Source organism: Pipistrellus kuhlii, unplaced genomic scaffold, assembly GCF_014108245.1.
Source record: "Pipistrellus kuhlii isolate mPipKuh1 unplaced genomic scaffold, mPipKuh1.p scaffold_m20_p_2, whole genome shotgun sequence".
In the NCBI taxonomy this organism is placed as follows: domain Eukaryota; kingdom Metazoa; phylum Chordata; class Mammalia; order Chiroptera; family Vespertilionidae; genus Pipistrellus; species Pipistrellus kuhlii.
The window spans coordinates 185103910-185124214 of record NW_023425515.1 but is presented as its reverse complement, the minus strand read 5'-3'; the positions used below and the strand labels follow the sequence as shown (position 1 = coordinate 185124214).

Sequence of the window (20305 nt, the reverse complement as noted above, 5' to 3'; positions counted from 1 at the left end):
AATCACTCTAAATTACAGATTTCTAAGCAAATAATAACTTAAAACTAGATAAAGACTTCTAAAACTCTAAGAAACAACTAAATTCATGGAAATGCTGGTGAATAATCAGGATAAACAAAAATTGATAATATGGAACTAAATGAACTGAAAATAATTAGCATTCTTATAACTTTGTTCAAGATATTGCTGATTTTAAGATCTTTCTCCCCCTCCAGATACAAGGAAACTTGTTTTTTTTAAAGAGCACTTTGATAAATTATATCATCATAAACAATATTATAACATTTATATTTTTCTCCCTACATATACATAATCTCCCCCCAGAATTTAGCAATTCTTAGTGAGTGAATGTTATTATTTTTATGGCAATATGTTTCTTTGCATGAAGTCAATAAGACCCGTTTCCAATTCTGGTTTTATTAACCAAGGCTTGGACTGGAGTGTCATGTCTGAGAGAGGCATGCCTGGACTCTGAAAGCCTTAAGAAATGAAGACTGACTTTAAAGCTAAAAAACGGGTTGGACAAATGGCCTGGTATCTTGCTTGGTCAGTGGTTCATGGCGGTCTTTCCTGTTAAGGAACGAAGGTTGCTTTCCTAAAAGATGGCAAGAAAAAAACCTCCAGACATTTTGGAGACCTCAGGAACATGAGGAATGCACCCGAACGTATAGGTATTGCAGGAAAGGCCCAGTGGCTTCTGTCTAAAGTTCAATCTAAAAATTCCTTATAAAATCCCAGCAAAGCAAATTTATTTTTTTCCATTTTTTAATTAAGGTATTATATGTGTACATACCTTACCACCCCCCCACTCCCATACATGCCCCCCATCCCCAGAGTTTTTCATCCATTGGTTATGCTTATATGCATGTATACAAGTCCTTCGGTTGATCTCTTATCTCCCCCAGATCTCCCTCCCCTCCCCACTTGAGATATACTCCTAGGAGTGTGAATTTTAACTATATTTACTTAAATATATTCTATATAATAAAGGCTAATGTGCAAATTGACCAAACGACCAGTCGCTCTGACATGCACTGACCACCAGGGGGTAGATGCTTAATGCAGGAACTGCCCCCTGGTGGTCAGTGCGCTCCCACAATGGGAGGGCTGCTCAGCCAGAGCCGGGCTCACAGCTAGTGAGCGCAGAGGCAGTGGCAGGAGCCTCTCACACCTCCTCAGCAGCCCCTCCTGCCTTCGCAGCAGCACTTAGGATGTCCTACTGCCCTTTGGGGATCGGGCCTCAGCCGTCAGTCAGACATCCCCTGAGGGCTCCCGGACTGTGAGAGGGCTGGGCTGAGGGACCTTCCCCCACAAGTGCATGAATTTTGTGCAGGGAGCCTCTAGTAACTTATATAATTTATTATATTAATTACAGTAAACTTATTAAAATTCAAATATCTGCCTGATATTCAAATACTCACCTGATATTTAAATTTGATAATAATGCAGATTATATTTGACATGCCAGCTGGGGCAGTGGGGTGAGTATGGAAGCTAGAGCTGAGAGGTCATGCATTCACTCAGCAAACCTCACTGAGCACTGGGGGGGGCGGGAACCTAATAGAGAAATGTGAAAAGGGAATAGAAAAGGCTGGTCAACCTTAATTGCTCTGAATGGTTGGAGCTAATTGCTCACTGTTTAGTGGAGACATTGGTAGTTAAAGCAACCTCCACCTGTAAATCATATGTAAATTCTTGCTGATTATCTATTATTGGAATTTCCTGCCTAAAGGATAGGGGTGTATCTCATAACCTTGATCAAAGGGATAGCAGAGCCGGAGCAGTGGTAGTCCTCCCCCTAGAGGTGGACTCCTGCCTGGCCCCCCCATTTTCCCAAATTAATTCTTTTCGAGTCTCTCTTCATTTTGCGTGCGGCCTTCTCCAGAACTTGAACCCTGAACAGGAACCCTGAACCACGCGGGACGTGGAGGGGGCTCCCACAGAGCACCTGCTCTGTGCCAGATGCGGAGGGTGCAGAAATGAAGCAGACACAGGGCCTGCTCCAAGGAGCTCTGTTTTAGCGGAAACTCACAACAGTAATACTATTTATAACCGTTCCGTTTCACCGAGCACCGGCTAGGTGCCAGGCACGGCGCTGAGCCCCTCGGCCTGCCTCATCTCATGGAGTTACCAACATCACCAAATGAAGCAGGTTTATCATTGTCCTGCCTTACAGAGGATTAAGCTGAGGCCTGAGGAGGTCGGGTGGCACAGGCAGTCAGAGGGGACACCCAGCTTTGAACCCACTTCTGTCTGACTTGAAGCTCAGGCTCCTGGACCCAACACTGTGCTCTCTCCCCATGCCTACGTTCCATCACTTGTTCACCCAGTGTTATTGAGTCAGAGCGAGTGCCAGACGCTGCTCAGCCAACAAAAGCTCCTGGAATCTGAGGGGAAATCAGACCCAAATCCCTGACCTCAGATGAGCTCACCCCAGGAGAGATGAAGGGAGTGGGGGCGGGGGGCGGGCAGACTTCCTTGAAAACACCAGTATTTGGGGGCCCACAGAGACGGGAGCTGAGTGGCAGGGACACTGATGACAGGGCGGCCCCTCAGAAGCCAGAGGGAGAGTTTGGAGAGGAGGAGACGGTCAGCGGGATGGCGTGCCTGAGAGCCTGAGGCGGTGAAGTCCAGGCTTGGGCAACACCAGGCTTTGGGGGACCCCTGAGAGCCAGCTGGGGGACACAGCTGGAGCCAGGCAGCTGAGGGTTCGGAAGGGAGAAGGCGATGAGCAAGTGGAGGCTTCTCTGCCCAGAAACTGGGCGTTTGGAGGAAACAGAAACTGGAGAGAGGTCAGCGGAGGTAAGGGCTGTTTTCCCTTTTCTGGCTTCCTCCCGTCTGGGCAGGGTGGCCGCTCCTGTGTGCCTGCAGGCCGAGGGGGGAGGGGTGGGGGGGAGGGAAGAGAAACAAACACACAGAAGGAGGAGTTTCCCCGCAGCAGCGGCTGCTCAGGGACACGCTGTGTATTTATTTACGTGACGGATGCCTCTCCCCATGTCCCCAGCCAGAGAGGCGCTCTTGTTCACGGTGGTCCCCAGCAGAGCCTGGCACGGGCAGACTCCCCGTGGGCACTCTCTGAATTAAACTGAATTCACAGGGTTCCTGACGGGGGGGGGGGGGGGGGGCCCCGGAAGAAACGGGGTCATGCGGGCCCAAAGGAGGGGCTTTGGGGACAGGAGGGCGGGCACACCCACGTCTTCTCAGTGTGTGCATGTGGGGGTCAGGATGGGGAGCACGGATCAAAAGAAGTGGGGGATGGGGGATGATGACAGCTATCCATGTCCTTGTGAGAACACTGCTATGTATTAGTGCACGTTTTGGCCACTTCTCTGTCACAAATGCATTAAATCATATAATCCTAATCCCAATCACTCTCAGGCAAGAGAAGTTCAATCCGCCCTGAGGTGAGGTAGCTGAGGGGGAAGCTGGGATTTGAACCCAGGACTTGGAGCTTCAAGGTGACCCCAAGAGAGCCTGTGGTGTGAATCCCTGAGTGGCACACCTCCCCACCCGGCCTTACTTCTCTGAGGGCATCATTGTCACAGGTCCCGGGACAGACAGACAGGTGTGGGACTGGCCCGGGTCGCACAGCTGCTGAGCCGGGGCACTCCAGCTTGCATGTCTCCCACTGCAAGGCGGTGGTTTCTCCTTCTCAGAGGGAAGAAATGTGGCGATTCGGTAGAGAGTAGGGTGCAAAAGAGAGGTGCCAGCCGTGCCTGGCAAACATTTCACTGCGACTCCGGAGCGGGCTCTCACAGGCTCCCGAACAGGACAGAGAGCTGGGGTTGGCAGGTGGGGGGCAGAGTCGGAGGGGGTGCCCCCGGCTGCCTGGCTGTCCCTGGGGTGAGGCCCAGAGAGCCTGAATGAAACTCGAGCAGGAGCGTGGGCTGGCGGCCTCCACAGAGACCTGGCGTGGCCCGGGGGGAGGGGGGCGGCAGTCCCAGAGGGGGATTCCAGATCCCCGGGCCCTGATGGCGGAGGGACCTGGACCGTGGGTGGCCCCAGCTAGACGGAACTCAATGTCCCTCCTGCAAGCCGCCCAGGCCCCTGACCAGCTTCCGGAAAGAGCTGCTTCTGAACCCGGGGAGGAAAAGTCCCCAGGGTCTTGGGGGAGACGTAGGCTTCCTCCCAGAGCTGGCAGGGGGGCAGGCAGGAGGGCAGGCCCTTAAAACCAGGCAGGCCCAACCCCGGCCTCTCCTCCAGGCCTGGCCCGAGGACAGAGAGAAGTCTCACCGGTGAGGAGGTGAGTCTCCTTCTGGGGTGCCTTCCCTGCGGGTGGAGGCAGCGGGCACGGAGAGGGGCTGGGAGAGGGACTGGCCCTCCATTGCTTCCCCCTCCAACGGCAAGGAGGTCTCAGGTACACCCCCCACCCCCCGACAGTGGGGCGGGTGCTGCCGTCCTTTCCTGGGGAAGACACACGGATGGGGTCCTGGGAGCTCGGGGTGGGGTTGGGGGGAGGGGGCTGCTGCATGTGGACTGGAGGGCCCGTCTGGGCAGTGGCCGGCCCCGCCCCGCCCCCACGCTGCCATGCTGTCAGGCTGCCCGTCTCCATGCTCTCCACCTCTCATTACCGCAGCCGCCGCTGCACTCCAGCATTCCTCCCGGCTCACTCCTTCCCTGCTGTGTGGTCACTCCGTAAAAATAGTCACCCACATCCTCCTCCTGCGGCTGCATTGAGGTCCATCTTCCCCGCCTACCCACCCCAGGCGGCTGGTCAGTGCCTCTGCCACCTTCTCGGTGCAGCTTGGCCTGGTTCAGGCCCCTTTGTCCCGGGCCTCGCGCTCACACCGGTAGAGGTCAAAAGAGTTCTAAAATGTGCTGGGAGGCACTGCATTTAGATCAGGACACGCACCACTTAAAAGATGGCTTGTTATTCAGTTACCAAGAGAAGGGAACACGCCACTGCATGCAGGGCCACTGGGGAGGCACCGGGTCGACCACGAGGCAAGATGAGCGAAAGCATTTGTGTGTGTGTGTGTGTGTGTGTGTGTGTGGTTTTTTTGTTGTTTTGTTTTTGTTTTTTTATAAGAAAGGGCAATTTAGGATGACTATCCATAATAATAAAAGCATAATATGTTAATTAGACTGGATGTCCTTCCTGATGAAGCCGAGGCTGCAAGGGAAGCCCAGGTCCTGGGTGCCAGCGGGAAGCCAGAGCAGGCAGCGGGGGAGGGAAGGCCTCCTCTTGCATGAATTTCGTGCATCGGGCCTCTGGTCTTGAATAATTTTAAGGGACTCCCAACAGTCCCTCCTGGCCCTCAGGTGACTCAGGGCAGAGGAAATAGCAGCTGGGAGCAGGAGTGTTAAATAAAGGGGGTTGGGCAAGGAGGATTTAGGATTGCATGGCTTGAGTGAAAGGTGGGCAGCCTCTGACTCTCTCTAGGAATTAGCTAGTCCTGGGGGGGATGTCTCTTCCCAGCCCAGCAAGTCCCCCTAGATGTCAAAATATCGTAAGGTGGAGGAAGGGAACAAGTGGCTCCCTCCCAGGGGCTGCTCGGGGGCAGCGGGGCCAAGTAGAGGAGTTGCATCCCATTCCTGAGCTGAATCCTTGGGCAACTCACTTCCCCTCCTTGAGCCTGGGTTTCCTTGTCTGTAAAAACCAACAACTGGCACTCTCTCTTCAACAAATGGCTGTTGGAGGGACAGACACCGTGCCGGCAGGTCTAACAGTTGTCACCTGCCAGGGCCATTGGCGGGTTGAGACAGTGGACAGAGCCTGGCACATTGTAGGTGCCCAGGGCATGATAGGTGCCCCCTTCCTCCGGTCACAGCTCCAGGAAGCAGCGGAGAAAGATTGCCGTGGAAGGATAGGGTCTAGGGCCATGGCCTTGGCTATGTAGAGCCCTCAAGGCAGAGGCAATGGGTGGACAGAACTGTCAGGAATGTTCTTGAAACTCAGAGGAGCTGCTGGACAAAGGATGGCAGGGAGCGGGCATCCCAGTAGCCAGGAGCCCTAGGAGTTGGAAGTGGCATTTTGGAGCCAGGCCTTGGGAGGGGACAGGGCATGGGGCACAGCACTGGCCGGAAAGACCACTGAACTCAGGACTCAGGGACAGCAGGGCACTGAAGGGGAAATCATGGCAGACTACTGGCCAGCTGGGGAGCTGGGGATGAACAAGGGTTTGGGATCCACAGAAGGAGGGAATGCAAGCAGCTGTCAGTCAAGGGCCTTCTGAGGCGCCCAGTTAGAATCAGACATGGGCGTAAGACACATGGAATTTCCTCTGCCTTCTGGGTGTAAGCTCTTTGGACTCCAGACCAGGGACTCCTGTATCTGGGGGGAGGGAAGCTGGGTCCTCTGGGTTCCATGGCTCAAAGGAGAGAACCTCCCTCTGGGGAGGGGGGGCTGTGCAGTACATTGAGGGGCACACTAGTGTACTCCCGTGCTTCCCAAGTGGCCCGGCATTCTGTGGCGTGCTCCTCTTCATCTTAGCCTATGCTTCTCCATTGGCAAAAGGCTGACAATGATACCTACCCTTCGGAGCTCTCCTGAGCGCCCAGGGTCAACTTATGGTAGGCCCAGGGCCTGGGCCCAAGATAATGTTTCAATGATAAATTATTTTGATATTGATGAAAAATGAAGAATAATAATAATGAATCTAGCATGGATTGTGTTTATTTTCATAGCAACTTGGCTGTAAAATAAATTTTTAAAAAGCACTTTTTTTTTTTCTTTTCTTTTTTTGAGGAAGGGAACTATGAAGACAAAAGTGCTTGGGACACACAAAAGCCCCGAGGAGGCCTGAGAGCCACGTCCCATAGGGTGCTCTTGCTTCATTCCCGAGGCCCTGCTTCAGGCTGGGCGCTGTCCGCAGCGCTGGGAGAGGGGTGAGCCCTCCCAGCTTCTGTCCTCAAATCACCAGCGCAGAGACATCTTTGAACAGATCCTCAAGCCCCAGATAAAAGGACGACAGGACTTCACGCCATCCGTGTCCCATGCCCTCCTGGCCCTGCACCAATCTCCTTGCTGGGGGATGCTTTCCTCCTGCAAGACCCTGACATCCTTCATCAGGGCCCTGTCTGGATGTGCCAATTCCTGCCCCTAACTTGTGCCATCTAATCTCCATCCATTTAAGAATCCCACCTCTTCCTCTGGTTACTGTTAGCCATTTTCTGCAGAAGGGACAATTGAGCCGGGGGCATCTGTGGTGGACAGTTCTCTCTCGTCTCTGTTGGGGACAATATGCCCCTCTGCACCCAGGGACCCCTTAGATCAACTCCTTGAGGTGTTTGCCTCATCTTTTCTCACTAGGGCTGCCTGTTTATTGACCAGCGCGAGAGGGTAGGGCTTGGTGGGAAGCCAGGGGCAGGGTTTGAATGGGCTGTGGGGACATCTCCTGATAAGCATGTCATGGGATGTTTTCTTTTCTAGAACTTCAGATATGAAGGGGATCCTCATGCTGGCTTGGCTCATGGCTTGCAGTAAGTGCTGGGCCCCTGACCTTTGAACTTGTGACCTTCTACCCTCCAGGAACAACAGGTAGTGGCAAGGAGACTCGTCTTTGAGGCTGTAGAGATTTAGCTCTGCATGGACTGTTTAGATGTGAGCAGAAGTCTTTGCCTCTCCCAGACTCTGTTTTCTCAGTCATGACAGCAGGTCTGGGGCAGGATCTAGCCGGTAATGAGTAAGAGCTGTGCTCTAGGGAGACCACGTGGTTTGTAAATGCAGGAGGCAGATTTTTTATTTTTTATTTTTACTTTTTTGGTTTGTTTGATGCAAAACAAAACAAAATAAAATGGGGGATAAAACACAGCAAAAGAAGAAACAAGCACCACCCACCCCAGGCCTCAGGCCTGTGCAGGTTTTGTGTGCAGCCCACCTGCTGCCACCTCCCAGTGTGCTGTGTGACCACTGCACAGCATGGGGGTCAGTCTCTGTCCTGAGGCTGTCCTGCAGCCCCTGACAGGCTGCCCTGCTCTTTGATGTCTCTGAATCCCTGGAGACTGCAGGAGGAGTGTGAGGCCTCGAGCCTCTGGCTCACTGTGTACCCCTGCACAGCCACCGTTTCCCTCTAGGCCTCAGTTTCCCAATCTTCACAATGAGGGAGCTGGCTTCAGTGAGCTCCAAGGGTCCCACCCTGCTTGAAGATTCTTATGTTCTAAACTAGAGGCCCGGTGCATGAAATTTGTGTGCTCAGGAAGGGTGCGGGGGCATCTCTCAGCCTGGATTGTGAGAGGGCACAGGCCAGGCCAAAGGACCCCACTGGTATACTATTGGGGCCAAGGAGGGATGCAGGGGGTTGGCCATCTAGAGAGGGACTATGAGAGGGCCCAAGGTGTGTCCAGCTTGTCTCATTCAATCCTGATCAGCTGGACCCTAGCAGCAAGCTGACCTACTGTTTGGACTTTCTGCCCCCCTGGTAGTCAGTGCACATCATAGCAAGCAGTTGAGTGGCCTTAGCATATCATTAGTATATTACACTTGGATTGGTTGAATGGCTGACCGGCCGACTGGACACTTAGCATATTAAGCTTTTATTATATAGGATGGTGTTAGTGGGAGGATAAAGGTGTGTATTGTTAGGCAATAAAGGAAGAGCCCATTAACCAGCTTCATACAGACAACTGTATTACTTATACCTATTATTTCTTGGCCACTTAGTATGTAGCTGCCATTGTGCTCAAAATTTATGTCCTTTACCTTAGTTCAACCCTCATGACAACTCCAGGAGGCAGGCATTCATTTTAGGAAAAAGGAACTCGAGGTCCAAGAGGTACGTGCCCTCTGCAACATCTCCTGTGAGTCAGCAGCAGGGTTGTGTTCTGGACCCAGGCTTGCTCCTTCTCCAAGTCCAACCATGTAACCACTTCTCTATGCTGCTTGCCCTTGCCTCCTTGTCCTTCTCTCACTGATGGAGAGGAGGAAAAAGAGACACCTGGGCCTCTCTCAGCCCTGGGGTGGGAGGAAGGCAGGAGCATGCTGGGAAAGCTGGGCTGTCTTTCAGGTGTGCCCGCTGTGTCAGGCGGCTTGCTAGAACTGAAGTCCATGATTGAGAAGGTGACGGGGAAGAATGCCCTGACGAACTATGGCTTCTACGGCTGCTACTGTGGCTGGGGCGGTCGAGGGACTCCCAAGGATATTACTGACTGGTGAGCTGATGATCATGACTGCCCTTCACGCTCCAGGCTCTGCACCCCCATTACCTCCTCTCATTTCATGTCCTTTCTGGAATCGAAGCACCGTTTCATAGATAAGAAAACTGAGTGTCAGAGAGGTTAACTGACTTGCCCATGCTAATGTCTAATAACTCTCCAAATCTCAGTGGCCTAATGTATCAGATGGTCTATTGCTACGTAACAACCATCCTAAAATGTAGTGGCTTAAAGCAATGATGGCCCTTGATTTGTTAAGGATCTGCCATTTGGGCAGGGCTTGGTGGGGTGGCTTGTCTCTGTGCCACCCAGCTTCAGCTTGGGCACCTTGACTGAGGCTGGATGAGTCATTATCCAGATGGTGCACTCCGATAGCGGGCACGTGGTCGCTGGCAGCTGGCTGGCAGCTCAGTTGGGGCTGGGGTTGGGGGCCCTCGGTTCCTCTCACCCAGGCCTGGCCCAGATTGTTTGGACGTCCTCACAGCACCGTGACGCTTGGGTTCTAAGAGTGAGGGGCCCAAGACTGCAAGACGCAAGAGTATAGCATTTTTATGACTAAGCCTCAGGAATTTCATGCTGGTCCTTCTTTTTGGCTGAGGCAATCATAATAGCTTTAAGAGGGAGGGCACCCAGTTTCCACATCTTGATTGGGAAGTGTAGAAGTTCCAGAACAGGGGGGGATGAGAGAGATTGCTCTTTGGAAAATGCCACCTGCTGGGTTAACAATTCTGAGGCTGCTAGACATATATGAGGGAGTGAGGCAATTCAGGGAATGGATGGCAGATGGTTGGAGCCGAGATCCTCACTGCTAGAGGAGGAGTTTGCAGACAAGCAAGGACAGGAAGCTAGAATGACCTACGTGGTGGTGGATTACAGTTGGAGACATCAATATGAGCTCCAGTTTAGCTTAATACAGATGCAGATGGTTACATATAGAAATATGTACACATGTGTATATAGATGGGGTTAATATAGATACACACACACACACACACACACACACACACACACATATATATATATATATATATATATATATATATATATATATATATAAAATCAGCTGAGAGGACCTACAAGAAACAACCTCTCAGTAGCAATAAGCAACTCCTAGTGTCCAGATCTGGTTTCTATTATCATTCTCCCAGGAACCAAGGCTCCATAGAGAAATGGCTGATGCTAAGGACTAGTGCAGGAAATATATAGGATGATCTGTATATATATTTTATTTTTATTAATATATTTTATTAATATATTTTTATTGATTTTTTTTTTTTAACAGAGAGGAAGGGAGAGGGATGAGAGTTAGAAACATAGATCAGCTTCCTCCTGCACACCCCCTACTAGGGATGTGCCTGCAACCAAGGTACATGCCCCCGACTAGAATCGAACCTGGGACCCTTCAGTCCACAGGCTGACACTCTATCACTGAATCAAACAGGTTTCGGCATCCTGGAGCTTTTTATACTATAAATCAGAAAGTAAAGAAGTGCTCAAATAAAACAAACCCCACCCCAAACAAATGCCGAAGAGCACAGAACCAACCCAACGAGCTCCCAATGGCCAAAGCTGGGACCATTTGAGCAAAAAAAAGAAACATATAATATGAGACAAATGTCAGAAAAATCCCAATAGTAGGGCATTCTGCAAAATACTTGACCAGTACTCCTCAAAACTGTCAAGGTCATCGAAAACAAGGAAAGAGTGAGAAAATCCCCATGGTCAAGAGGAGTCTAAAGAGACTTGACAACTCAATGTCATGTGGGGTCCCAGAGGGGATCCTGGAACATAGAAAGGACCTTACATAAAAACTAAGGAGATCTGAAAAAGCCATGAACATTTTACAATTAATGAATCAATAATTATATATTACTAGAGGCTCAGTGCACAAAATGCATGCACTGGTAGGGTCCCTAGTAGCGGACAGCTGCCGGCCACGGACACCCTCCCCTTGGCTCGCCCTGACCCCTGATTGAACTCTAAGACAACTCATGGTGGAGGGGACAATTTGCATACTATGCCTTTATTATATAAGCTTATTTAGTAATTAATTAATATTGTTTTGTTATTTCTAACACATCATATTTTTAAAATTAAATTAATTTTTAAAATTTAATTGTTTAAGGTATTACAAATAGTAGTATATAATAATATTAATAATATAATAATAATATGTCTTTCTTTTTCCCCCCCACTGACCTCCTCCCCCTGGCCTCTCTTCCTCCGCCCACACCCCCCCCCCCACTTGCCCTCGTCACCCTGTCCCCAGTGTCTTGCATCTGTTGTTTATGCTTATATGCATGCATACAATTCCTTCCGGTTGATCTCTTACCCCCCTCAACACTCCCCTACCTTCCCGCTGTAGTTTGACAGTCTGTTCAATGCTTCTTTGCCTCTGTCTATTTTTGTCCAACACACATGTATAATATTAATATAAGATGTTACTAATAGAAGAAACTGAATGTGGGGTAAATGGGAATACTATGTACACTGTTCTCAACGTTTCTGTAAGTAAAAAAATTAATGCAATCTGTTACACCTAGCATAGTGGACATTTTTTTTTTTTAAAAATCTTATAACAGTTCAATCAAACATGTTGATTTTGGGACCCAGGTCCCTTCCATCTTATGGCTCTTCTATCTCCGATGGCCTCAGAGTCCTAGGCTGGATCACCTTCATTCAGCTGAGGTGGAGCAAGATAGAGTAGAGGATAACATGTGAGGTTTTTATGGGTAGGTCTGAAAGCAGTGTACATCACTTCTGCTCACATTCCTCTGGCTGGAAGCTAGTCATGTGACTACTTGCATCTGCAAGGGAGATTGGGAAATGTAGTCTCACCATGAGCTAAGGAGAAAAAAACAGGTCAGTGAGCTGTTAGCCAATGGCAGGCGCCCTAGAGGAAGGGCATATTCTTATTAAATTCAATCTCTGCCAGACCACACCCACCGATGTGGCCTCTGCTTAAATGGCATGCCCCTTCCTCTCAGGATGGAAGTGTGTTGCATTGACAGGTGCTGTTGGATACATGACCGCTGTTATGGGCTGCTGGAGGAGAAAGGCTGTTACATCCGGACACAGTACTACCAATACAGTGTCTCACGGGGCCTGGTCACCTGTGGTAAGGCTGGGGCTTCCCATTCAGGCCACTGGAAGAGCCTGGGTCTCTGCTGGCTCTGAGTTCAGCTGCCCCTAGAGGTCAGCCAGGCTATATCTTGGGGGGCAGAGGGAGGGGAGAGAGCTGGGGGTAAGAGGAGCAATAATATTGCAGCTTTATCTGTTGTCCTAGATTGAGTATTCAATAGGTGCCAAACGTTTGCCTCCTTCCTTTTTTACTAGCTCCCCGAAAATACCCTGTGAGTAGGTTCAGTCTCCCCATTTTTCAGATGAGGAAAGGGAAACATAAAGGCTTGCCAGTATACACAGCTAGAGTTGGGATTCAAGTTCAGGTCCATCCGAGTTCAAAGTTAAGTCTGAATGTGGTGTCTCTGTGAAAAGTGGGGTTCCTCCAGGACAGGAGCTGTCTCCGCCATCAGACTGAGGGAACGTGTGTCCTTGCTGAGACTGGAGCTCCTGGGCAGGCGTTGTGTCCCTGAGGCTGAAGCCTCTCCCCGGACAGCTGGGCCTTTCCCATCAGAGGATGTATTCCCCTGGTATAGATGCTGTGCCCCCCCTCATCAGACTGCGTGCTCCCTCAGAGCAGGAAGCAGACAGAGCATCTGCTCAGTCTAGAAGCAAGTCCTGACTGAAGCAAGCCTGGGAGTCTGTGTCCGTACAGGGAATGGTCCTCATTCTGTCTTTGGTGTCCTGTTTGCAGAAACGGGGGCCCCCTGCCAGATGAAGCTCTGCTCCTGTGACCGGAAGCTCGTCTACTGCCTGAAGAGAAACCTAAAGAGCTACAACCCTAGTTACCAATACTATCCCAACATCTTCTGCACCTAGCGGCCCTCCGTGAGCGCCTCCAGACCAGGACTTTGCCCCCTTCCCCTGCCACACGGGACTCACCGGTTCTGCCGGGCTCCTGAGAGGGCTGCCAGGTCTTGCTCCTGGTTCTTTCCTGATGGTCCACTGGGCTTGGAGGAGCCCCAGAGCCGCTCCTCACCCTCCAGAGAATCCCCAGAGAGTGACTGGTCATAGGACTTGACAAGGTCAAGGTCCCTGGCTCACTCCGAACGCCAGGCCCGTCGTCCTCGCCTCTGAAGATAGTGCCCCGTCTCCAGGAAGAAGACTCTCCTGGGATGCACTTCCTCTCCGGTTCCTGCCACCCTCTAGAGAACCTTACTCAACGAGAAGCTAAATTGACTCCATAAACCTGCCACGTGTTCATTAAGTAGCGCTTCTCCTGACGACTAACAAAAGCCTCGCAGGCATGTCCCTCTGCTGCGGGAGGGCCTCTGCCTCTCTCCCTGCCGCTGGGGCACTAAACGCAGAGTTTGCTGCATTCTCTCAGAAACAGAAGGTGCAGATCAGGAACTAGTAGAAGGTTTTCTGAGATGAGTGTCAAGCCTTCTTTGGGGCTCATCTTCTCAAATCTTGGGGGGTCCCCTGGAGCCAAGCATTGGGTCTCATTTTTCCTTGAGGGGGTGGAGAGAAGGTGATTGACAGTTACACCAGCCTGGGCTTCCAGGCCGGAGAGGGCCATGTTCAAGTCCCAGCTACATGGATGCAAGAGAGAAACATCAATAGGCTGCCTCTTGCCCTACCCGGTTTGGTTCAGTGGATAGAGCGTTGGCCTGCGGACTGAAGGGTCCCAGGATCGATTTCGGTCAAGGGCATGTACCTTGGTTGTGGGCACATCCCCAGTAGGAGGTGTGCAGGAGGCAGCTGATCGATGTTTCTCTCTCATCAATGTTTCTGACTCTCTATCCCGCTCCCTTCCTCTCTGTAAAAAAATCAATAAAATATATATATATTTAAAAATAGGCTGCCTCCTGCACACACCCCAACTGGGCATGTGCCCCAACCAGAATCGAACTGGCCACCTTTTGGTGCACAGACTGATGTTCAACCACTGAGCCACACTGGCCAGGCTCTGATACTGTCTTTAAAAAAAAAAGAAAAAGAAAAGAAACCGTAATGTTTGTTGCGATGTAAATTGGAAAGCTTAGAAGCCACCTTAGTGCTGACGCAGAGATGCTGAGATTCTGGGATTTCACAGAAAGAACATTTTCTTACATAGAGTTCAGCTATGGGGTTTATTTTTACCAAGTAAGAAGCCCAACTGATCTATTATCTGTAAATGAATACCGAGGCAGCAGGAAGAGAGGACATATTTTAAAACAAAGGGGAGTCCCGCTGAAGAAAGACCTTTGGCTTCTTTCCACCCACAGACCCCCAAATAGCCACATGATAAATGGGATCGATATTTAAAAAGCGCCAATGTTCAACATTTTCAAAATAAAATTTGATTTTTTGATTGCCCTAAATGTGCTGGTGTTTCAGAAAAGTGTGATATGGTCTCATGCCTATATTTGACAACATCATACAGAAAATGGGGCTCACGTGTCCAATTTGCTCATAATTTTTTTTTGTTTTTGCATCAAAGCCACTTCCTGACTCCATTTTTAAACAGGGATGGGGGAAAATGGGGAGCTTCGCTCTTGATGCCATTTCTCTTCAATCGCAGTATTCTGGATGATGAAGGAGAGACTCAGCCCAGGCTCCTCCCTCCCCTCAGGGCCAGGGGCAGGCAAGGTGCTGTCCTGCTGGTAAGTTCTGCAGGAAGGGGCTGTAAACAGGCCCTTCTCCCTGGGGCATCCCAGCTCAGACTTGCAGGATTCAGACACGTGCCCACAGGCATCTGTGGGCCAGGGATGCTGTGAGGTTTTGAAAGCAACATTACAAGCTGACGTGGGTTTGAGATGGCAGGGTCCATGGAGAACCTTCTTTTACCTACCAGGACACTGAGGCTCAGAGAGGTTAGGAGACTTTCCCGAAGTCACACAGCACATCAGCAACAGATGCTGGTCCTAAACCACTGTCTTCAACTCCAGCCCACACAGGAGGGAAACGGAACCCGGAGTGGTTCAGGGACTCAGCCACATTGGGGCTTCTCAGGAGCACCCCTGAATTCCACCCGAGAACCAGCTCCCTTCCTTCTCTGTTCTCACTGCCTCCTGGGAGTCTGTCTTGGGCTGGTGAGTCTGGCTGGGGCTCTGGGCTTCATCTTCAGGGGAGGGGACCCCACTGAGGACCTCCAGGCCCACTGCCCTGGACCCGCCCTCAGGGCTGTGAACAGCTCTGGCGGAAATGAAGAAAGCCACGTGATGGCTGAAACTGGGGAAGAGGCGGTCTCCTTGGCTGTTGTATCGGACTCTGTCTTAGCTGGCCAGAGAGACAGCAGGAAGATCATCTCTCTCAAAGCGGCATAGCCCTCTTTTTAACGGAGATGCTGAGATGTACAGGTTGGACCACACATGCCTCCCTGGGTTGGGCTTTATGTAAAGGTAATTAGACAACACAGACACAGACATTCAGCAGCAGGCTGCCTCGGAAATACAGGTCATTGACTGGCGTTTGGAACTGATCCTGCCAGGTGGCCTCCTTAGCTTCTCTTGTTGGAGACCTGGATGTGGTGAGAGGCTGAGGGGGAGGGGGGGCCCAGGTTGCCCTCAGGGGTTCCACAGTTCAGTTGGCCCTGCCACGTAGGCTGTAAGACCTCAGGCAGCAGCACCAGCACAAAAAGAAATAGCCTCGCCTGTTTGGTGTGGCTCAGCGGTTGAGCATCGACCTATGAACCAGGAGGTCACTGTTCGATTCCCAGTCAGGACACATGCCCGGGTTGCAGGCTCGATTCCCTGTGAGGGGTGTGAAGGAGGCAGCCAATCACTGATTCTCTCTCATCATTGATGTTTCTCTCTCTTTCCCTCCCTCTCCCTTCCTTTCTGAAATCAATTTAAAAAATATTTTTAAAAAAGAAAGAAAGAGCTTAAACTGGTTTGGCTCAGTGGATAGAACATCAGCCTGTGTAGACTGAAAGGTCCCAGGTTCAATTCCGGTCAAGGGCATGTCCCTTGGTTGCAGGCACATCCCCAGTAGGAGGTGTGCAGGAGGCAGCTGATCGATGTTTCTCTCATCATAGATGTTTCTAATTCTCTATCTCTCTCCCTTCCTCTCTGTAAAAAATCAATAAAATATATTTTTTAAAAATCAATAAGATATATTTAAAAAGAAAGCAAGAAAGCAAGCAAGCAAGAAAGAAAGCTCCTCACGTAGACTCTTTTACTGGCTCCCACAGTCCTGGAAAGTAAAATCACTGTAATAAAAAATCCCTTATTTTATACATTGGCATTCCCTAGTAGTTCTGCTGCTCCAACCACACCATGGTTGGCACAACAGGCTCCCCAGTGCCCAACAGCATGCTTGCCACATAGCAGGTGCTCAACACATGTTCGTTGAGTGACTGAGTGATTGAATGAACAAATGAATAGTCTCTGCCCATAAAGACTTCACAGACCCACCTGGGAACAGGAACTGAGGGGCTGAGCAGGAAATACAGGGGTCATGGTATTTTGACTTTTCTGGTGGGGCAGTCTGGACAAGCGCTGGGCTCACCATTTGGCTTCCCAGTCTTGGATGTCTCCCTGGTCTGGGCTTGAGCTGGATGAAGGGATGGGCACCCCAACAGACTGCCAGGCGAGGCCATATTCTCAGGGGACCAAAGGATACAACTCAGTGCCCTCAGACTTCCTCCATGTCTTGCTTCTGAAGATGAGGTTTTAGCCATTGCATGTGCCCAGATGCTGCTCAAACACAAGGACAGCTCTGGTCACCTTTCAGATTCGCTTCTGCACTTGCTTTGGGACTCATACCAGCCTGGGAAGGAAACTGGAGCGCTCATGTCTGCTTAGCCAGAGAGACCATCCCACACATACATCACCCAGCTAGCAAGAGCCTCCCCCAGGAACCTCAACAATCCTGCCCCCTTCTAGAAACCTCCTCAGCTGTCAAATGAGCTAATAACACCTTCCTCCCTAGGTTGTTGGAAATATTTGATGGTACTGTGCACACAAACGACCCACTGTAGTGGCTGGCACACAGTAGGCACACAATAAATGGTACCAGCCATGGGAGAGAACCACCAAACCGAAGCCCAAGGGTTTTGACTCCAAACCGTTGGCCCCAAACATAAGCCCTGAGGGCCAAGGTCAGTGTCCAGGACAGAAGGTGACCCCTCTTCTCCTACTCTTCCCAGGCTGCCCGTGAAGCACTTACCACACTGGATGTGGCCAGGGGTGACCCTGGGGTTGTAGTGGGCCTATCTGGGGAGCATTGGGGAGCTCTGAGGAGGGAGCTGCGGCAGCTGTGGGGAGACCCAACCCAACCCAAGGGTAAGCAGGTATCGCAGCCCATTCAGAGGTCTTGCCCTGCTGCACCTCCAGCCTTTGTCTGTGCAGTAGGTGCCCTGAGCTTGGAATGCCCATCCAACTACCCTTCCCCGCACCCCCGTCCGCTAGCTAAATCCCTGCTGTCCACCAAGGCCAGGCTCAAATGCTACCTCCAGGTGACACCTGTTCCAGGTGATGCCTTCCCCAACAGAGGTCATCGTTCTTCTCTGGGATTTCAGATAGTAGCAGTCATTCATTCACTGAAACCTTCAGTCCTTCAACACACATTGATGGAGCATCTGGTTGGGTTCTGGGGATATGGGGCTTGAACAATAACCACAAGATATAAATTTCTTCCTCAACAAGCTCCGTCTAGGGAAGGATACAGACACAGCAGACAAGCACTCCACAGCATGCTGAGGATGGATGTCTGATAAAGGAGTTATGAGTTGAACCAGGAGGCTACTGTCCAACTAGGACGAAGGAGGACTGCCACTGTGGGCCAGGCTCCACCACAGATTCTCCTGGGGTCTGTCTGGACCGCTGTACTCCATCTCCATCACAGCGAGCTCAGAGGACTGGATGTGCTGCACATAAAGATCTGGATCACACAACTCAGACCCCATTTGCCAATACAGGGGGACCTCAGGACCCAGGACAGAGAGCATAACTTCCCAGTGTCGCCTACCTTCTCCACTGGGGCCGAAAGGGTTAGGGATTTAGTCCCAGGAGAGGTGGGGAGCTCTGCACAGGTGGAACAGGGTGCAGCCTAAAGGTCCCCTAGGGACTGCCTTTGAACGGGCTGCTTTGGAACTACCTGTTGTTAAACACAAACCCCCATGCCCATAGGAACCTCTGGTCTGGGGGCCAGGAATCTGTTTGTTTTTAACCCTTACACGAGGATATGTTTTTATTGATTTTTTTTTTTTTTTAAAGAGAGAGAGAGGGAAACATCAATGTTGATCTGTTGCCACCAGTACTTGCCCCAACTGAAGATGGGACCCACAACCTAGGCATGTGCCCTGACTAGGAATTGAACGCACAACCCTTTGGTATGCCAGACAGCGCTCCAACCCACTGAGCAACTAGGCCAGGGCCGGAAATCCGTATTTGTAAACAAGCTCTGTGGGCGATGCAGACAGCTGTTAGGCATGGGGCCATTGGGAGGCTATATGCATCACAAAAGGTTAGCAAAGCTTACTTGTACTCATGCTAGAGGCGTGGCTCATGAAATTCGTGCATGGGTATGGTCTCAGGCCTGGCCTGAAATCAGGGTCATCTTCCCCAGCTGCCTGCAGCTGGCCCTGTCTACCCCCCCTACCCACCCCCAGTTCCCTGTTCACCATCAGGTGATCAGAGCCTGATGGCAGGGAAAAGGACTGAGATGTGAGCCATTCCCACCCCCTTGCCAGCCCTGTACCCCTTGTGGGTTGCCCTGTGTGTGTGAGGCAATCGGTGGGATGTGGGCTTTGGCCTGGCACTGCCCACATCCCCCCCCCCCCACCCCCAGTTACCTATTTGTCATTGGTTGATTGAAGCCTGGTGCTGGGGAAAGGGTCCTAAACATGGTCAGTGTGCCTCAGAGTGACTGGTGGAGCAGTCATTCTGCTTATTCCTCCGTTAGGGTCAATTTGTATACTACCCTTTTATTATGTAGGATAGAGGCCTGGTGCATGGGTGAGGGCTGGCCAGCCTGCCATGATGGGGACCTGGGATCAGGGTGGGAGTCCCCGCTGGGGGGGGCGGGGCCAGTTGGGGGCAAGGGCCGCAGGTGATTGCAGGCTGCCACGCCCTGATTGGGGTGATGATCCCCACTGGGGTGGGGTAGGTCGGCTGGGCTAGGGGCCATGGGTGGTTTGCCAGCCACACCCCGGATCAGGATGGGGTCCCTGTTGGGGTGTAGGGCCAGCTGGGGAGAGGGGCCATGGTTGTTCTGGTCTCTGTTCATTCTGGTCTTTCTGCCATTTCAGTCGCTGGGCTTTTATTATATAGGATATCCGCTGGTACAGCCCAATGACGTCCACAGGGACTGGGCCAACCTTTGGTCATGGCTCTCATTTTACAGATTTCTACATTTGGGACAGTGCACCAGGGGGGAGAGGTGTGTCCTCCTGATAAATACAAAATTATACATCACCATCCCTAGCAAAATTATACATCACCACCACCCAGCAGAGGCACCTTTTGTAACTTCCTCTTTTAATTCAAAATGTATTTAGAACATTTTTTTTTTAACATTTTATGATAGAGCATTTTCTTAAAAATGTGTTACTCAGCTGTCTGCTTTTTAAACCAAGTACAGCCTTGTAACTGACAAAATGTCCTTGACCAGACTTCAGTCAGGGCCTTTGAGCTCCTTTTTTTTTTTTTTTTTTTACTGGGCCCTTGTTGGGTCTTGTCCTCCAGAACAAGAATCTTGGTCAGCCAGTTTCTGGAGAATCCCCCACCCTGGATATCTGCTCAAATTCCTCATCCTCACCATCCCCAGGTGGCGTCTGCTCACCTGGCCTGCCTTCACAGGAATCCTGTGGAGTGAGTTAACATGAAACCCCCTGGACCCATGACGCTTCCTCTTAGTAATTTTTTATTCACCCTGCTGTATTTGGAAATAAGCCCCATCTCAGACTGAGGTCTCTTTCCCGCTGTTGCAATCATTCCCGGTTAAAAATCTGCTTTTCCCACTTAAGCTACTGTCCAGCTTTTTTGTTGTTGTGTGTTTTTTTTGTCTGTTTGTTTGTTTTGTCTTTTAGTTTAAGTTCATTTTATTTTAGACAACCTACATGACATGTTTTTTTTCTTAAAAACAATGCTGCCTCTCCAAATGAATCAAGGTCAAAATAAACAAAGAGCTCCAGATAACATCAGTCCCATTTGTCCTAGTCTTGGTG

The 20305-nt window shown here is 50.8% G+C and overlaps 1 protein-coding gene across 2 annotated transcripts; it reads left to right on the top strand.

Annotated features, from left to right (window-relative positions):
- Positions 1-2453: 2453 nt before the first annotated feature.
- Positions 2454-13855, top strand: PLA2G5 (phospholipase A2 group V). Of its 2 annotated transcripts, XM_045585096.1 has the most exons (6): positions 2454-2802; positions 4204-4243; positions 7373-7422; positions 8946-9090; positions 12105-12211; positions 12908-13855. In XM_045585096.1, the coding sequence occupies exons 3-6, from the start codon at positions 7383-7385 to the stop codon at positions 13030-13032; spliced, it is 417 nt and encodes a 138-aa protein (XP_045441052.1). In that variant the 5' UTR covers positions 2454-2802; positions 4204-4243; positions 7373-7382; the 3' UTR covers positions 13033-13855. The 2 variants fall into 2 exon arrangements, with proteins under 2 accessions (XP_045441052.1, XP_036302159.1); XM_036446266.2 differs by lacking the exon at positions 4204-4243 and having other exon boundaries at positions 2455-2802.
- Positions 13856-20305: the final 6450 nt, after the last annotated feature.

Bases quoted from the DNA above. Each gene is read 5' to 3' on its own strand.
- PLA2G5 (XM_045585096.1), top strand. From the start codon at position 7,383: ATGAAGGGGATCCTCATGCTGGCTTGGCTCATGGCTTGCA. The intron at 7,423-8,945 runs GTAAGTGCTGGG...GCTGTCTTTCAG, and splicing joins GGCTTGGCTCATGGCTTGCA to GTGTGCCCGCTGTGTCAGGC. The intron at 12,212-12,907 runs GTAAGGCTGGGG...TCCTGTTTGCAG, and splicing joins ACGGGGCCTGGTCACCTGTG to AAACGGGGGCCCCCTGCCAG.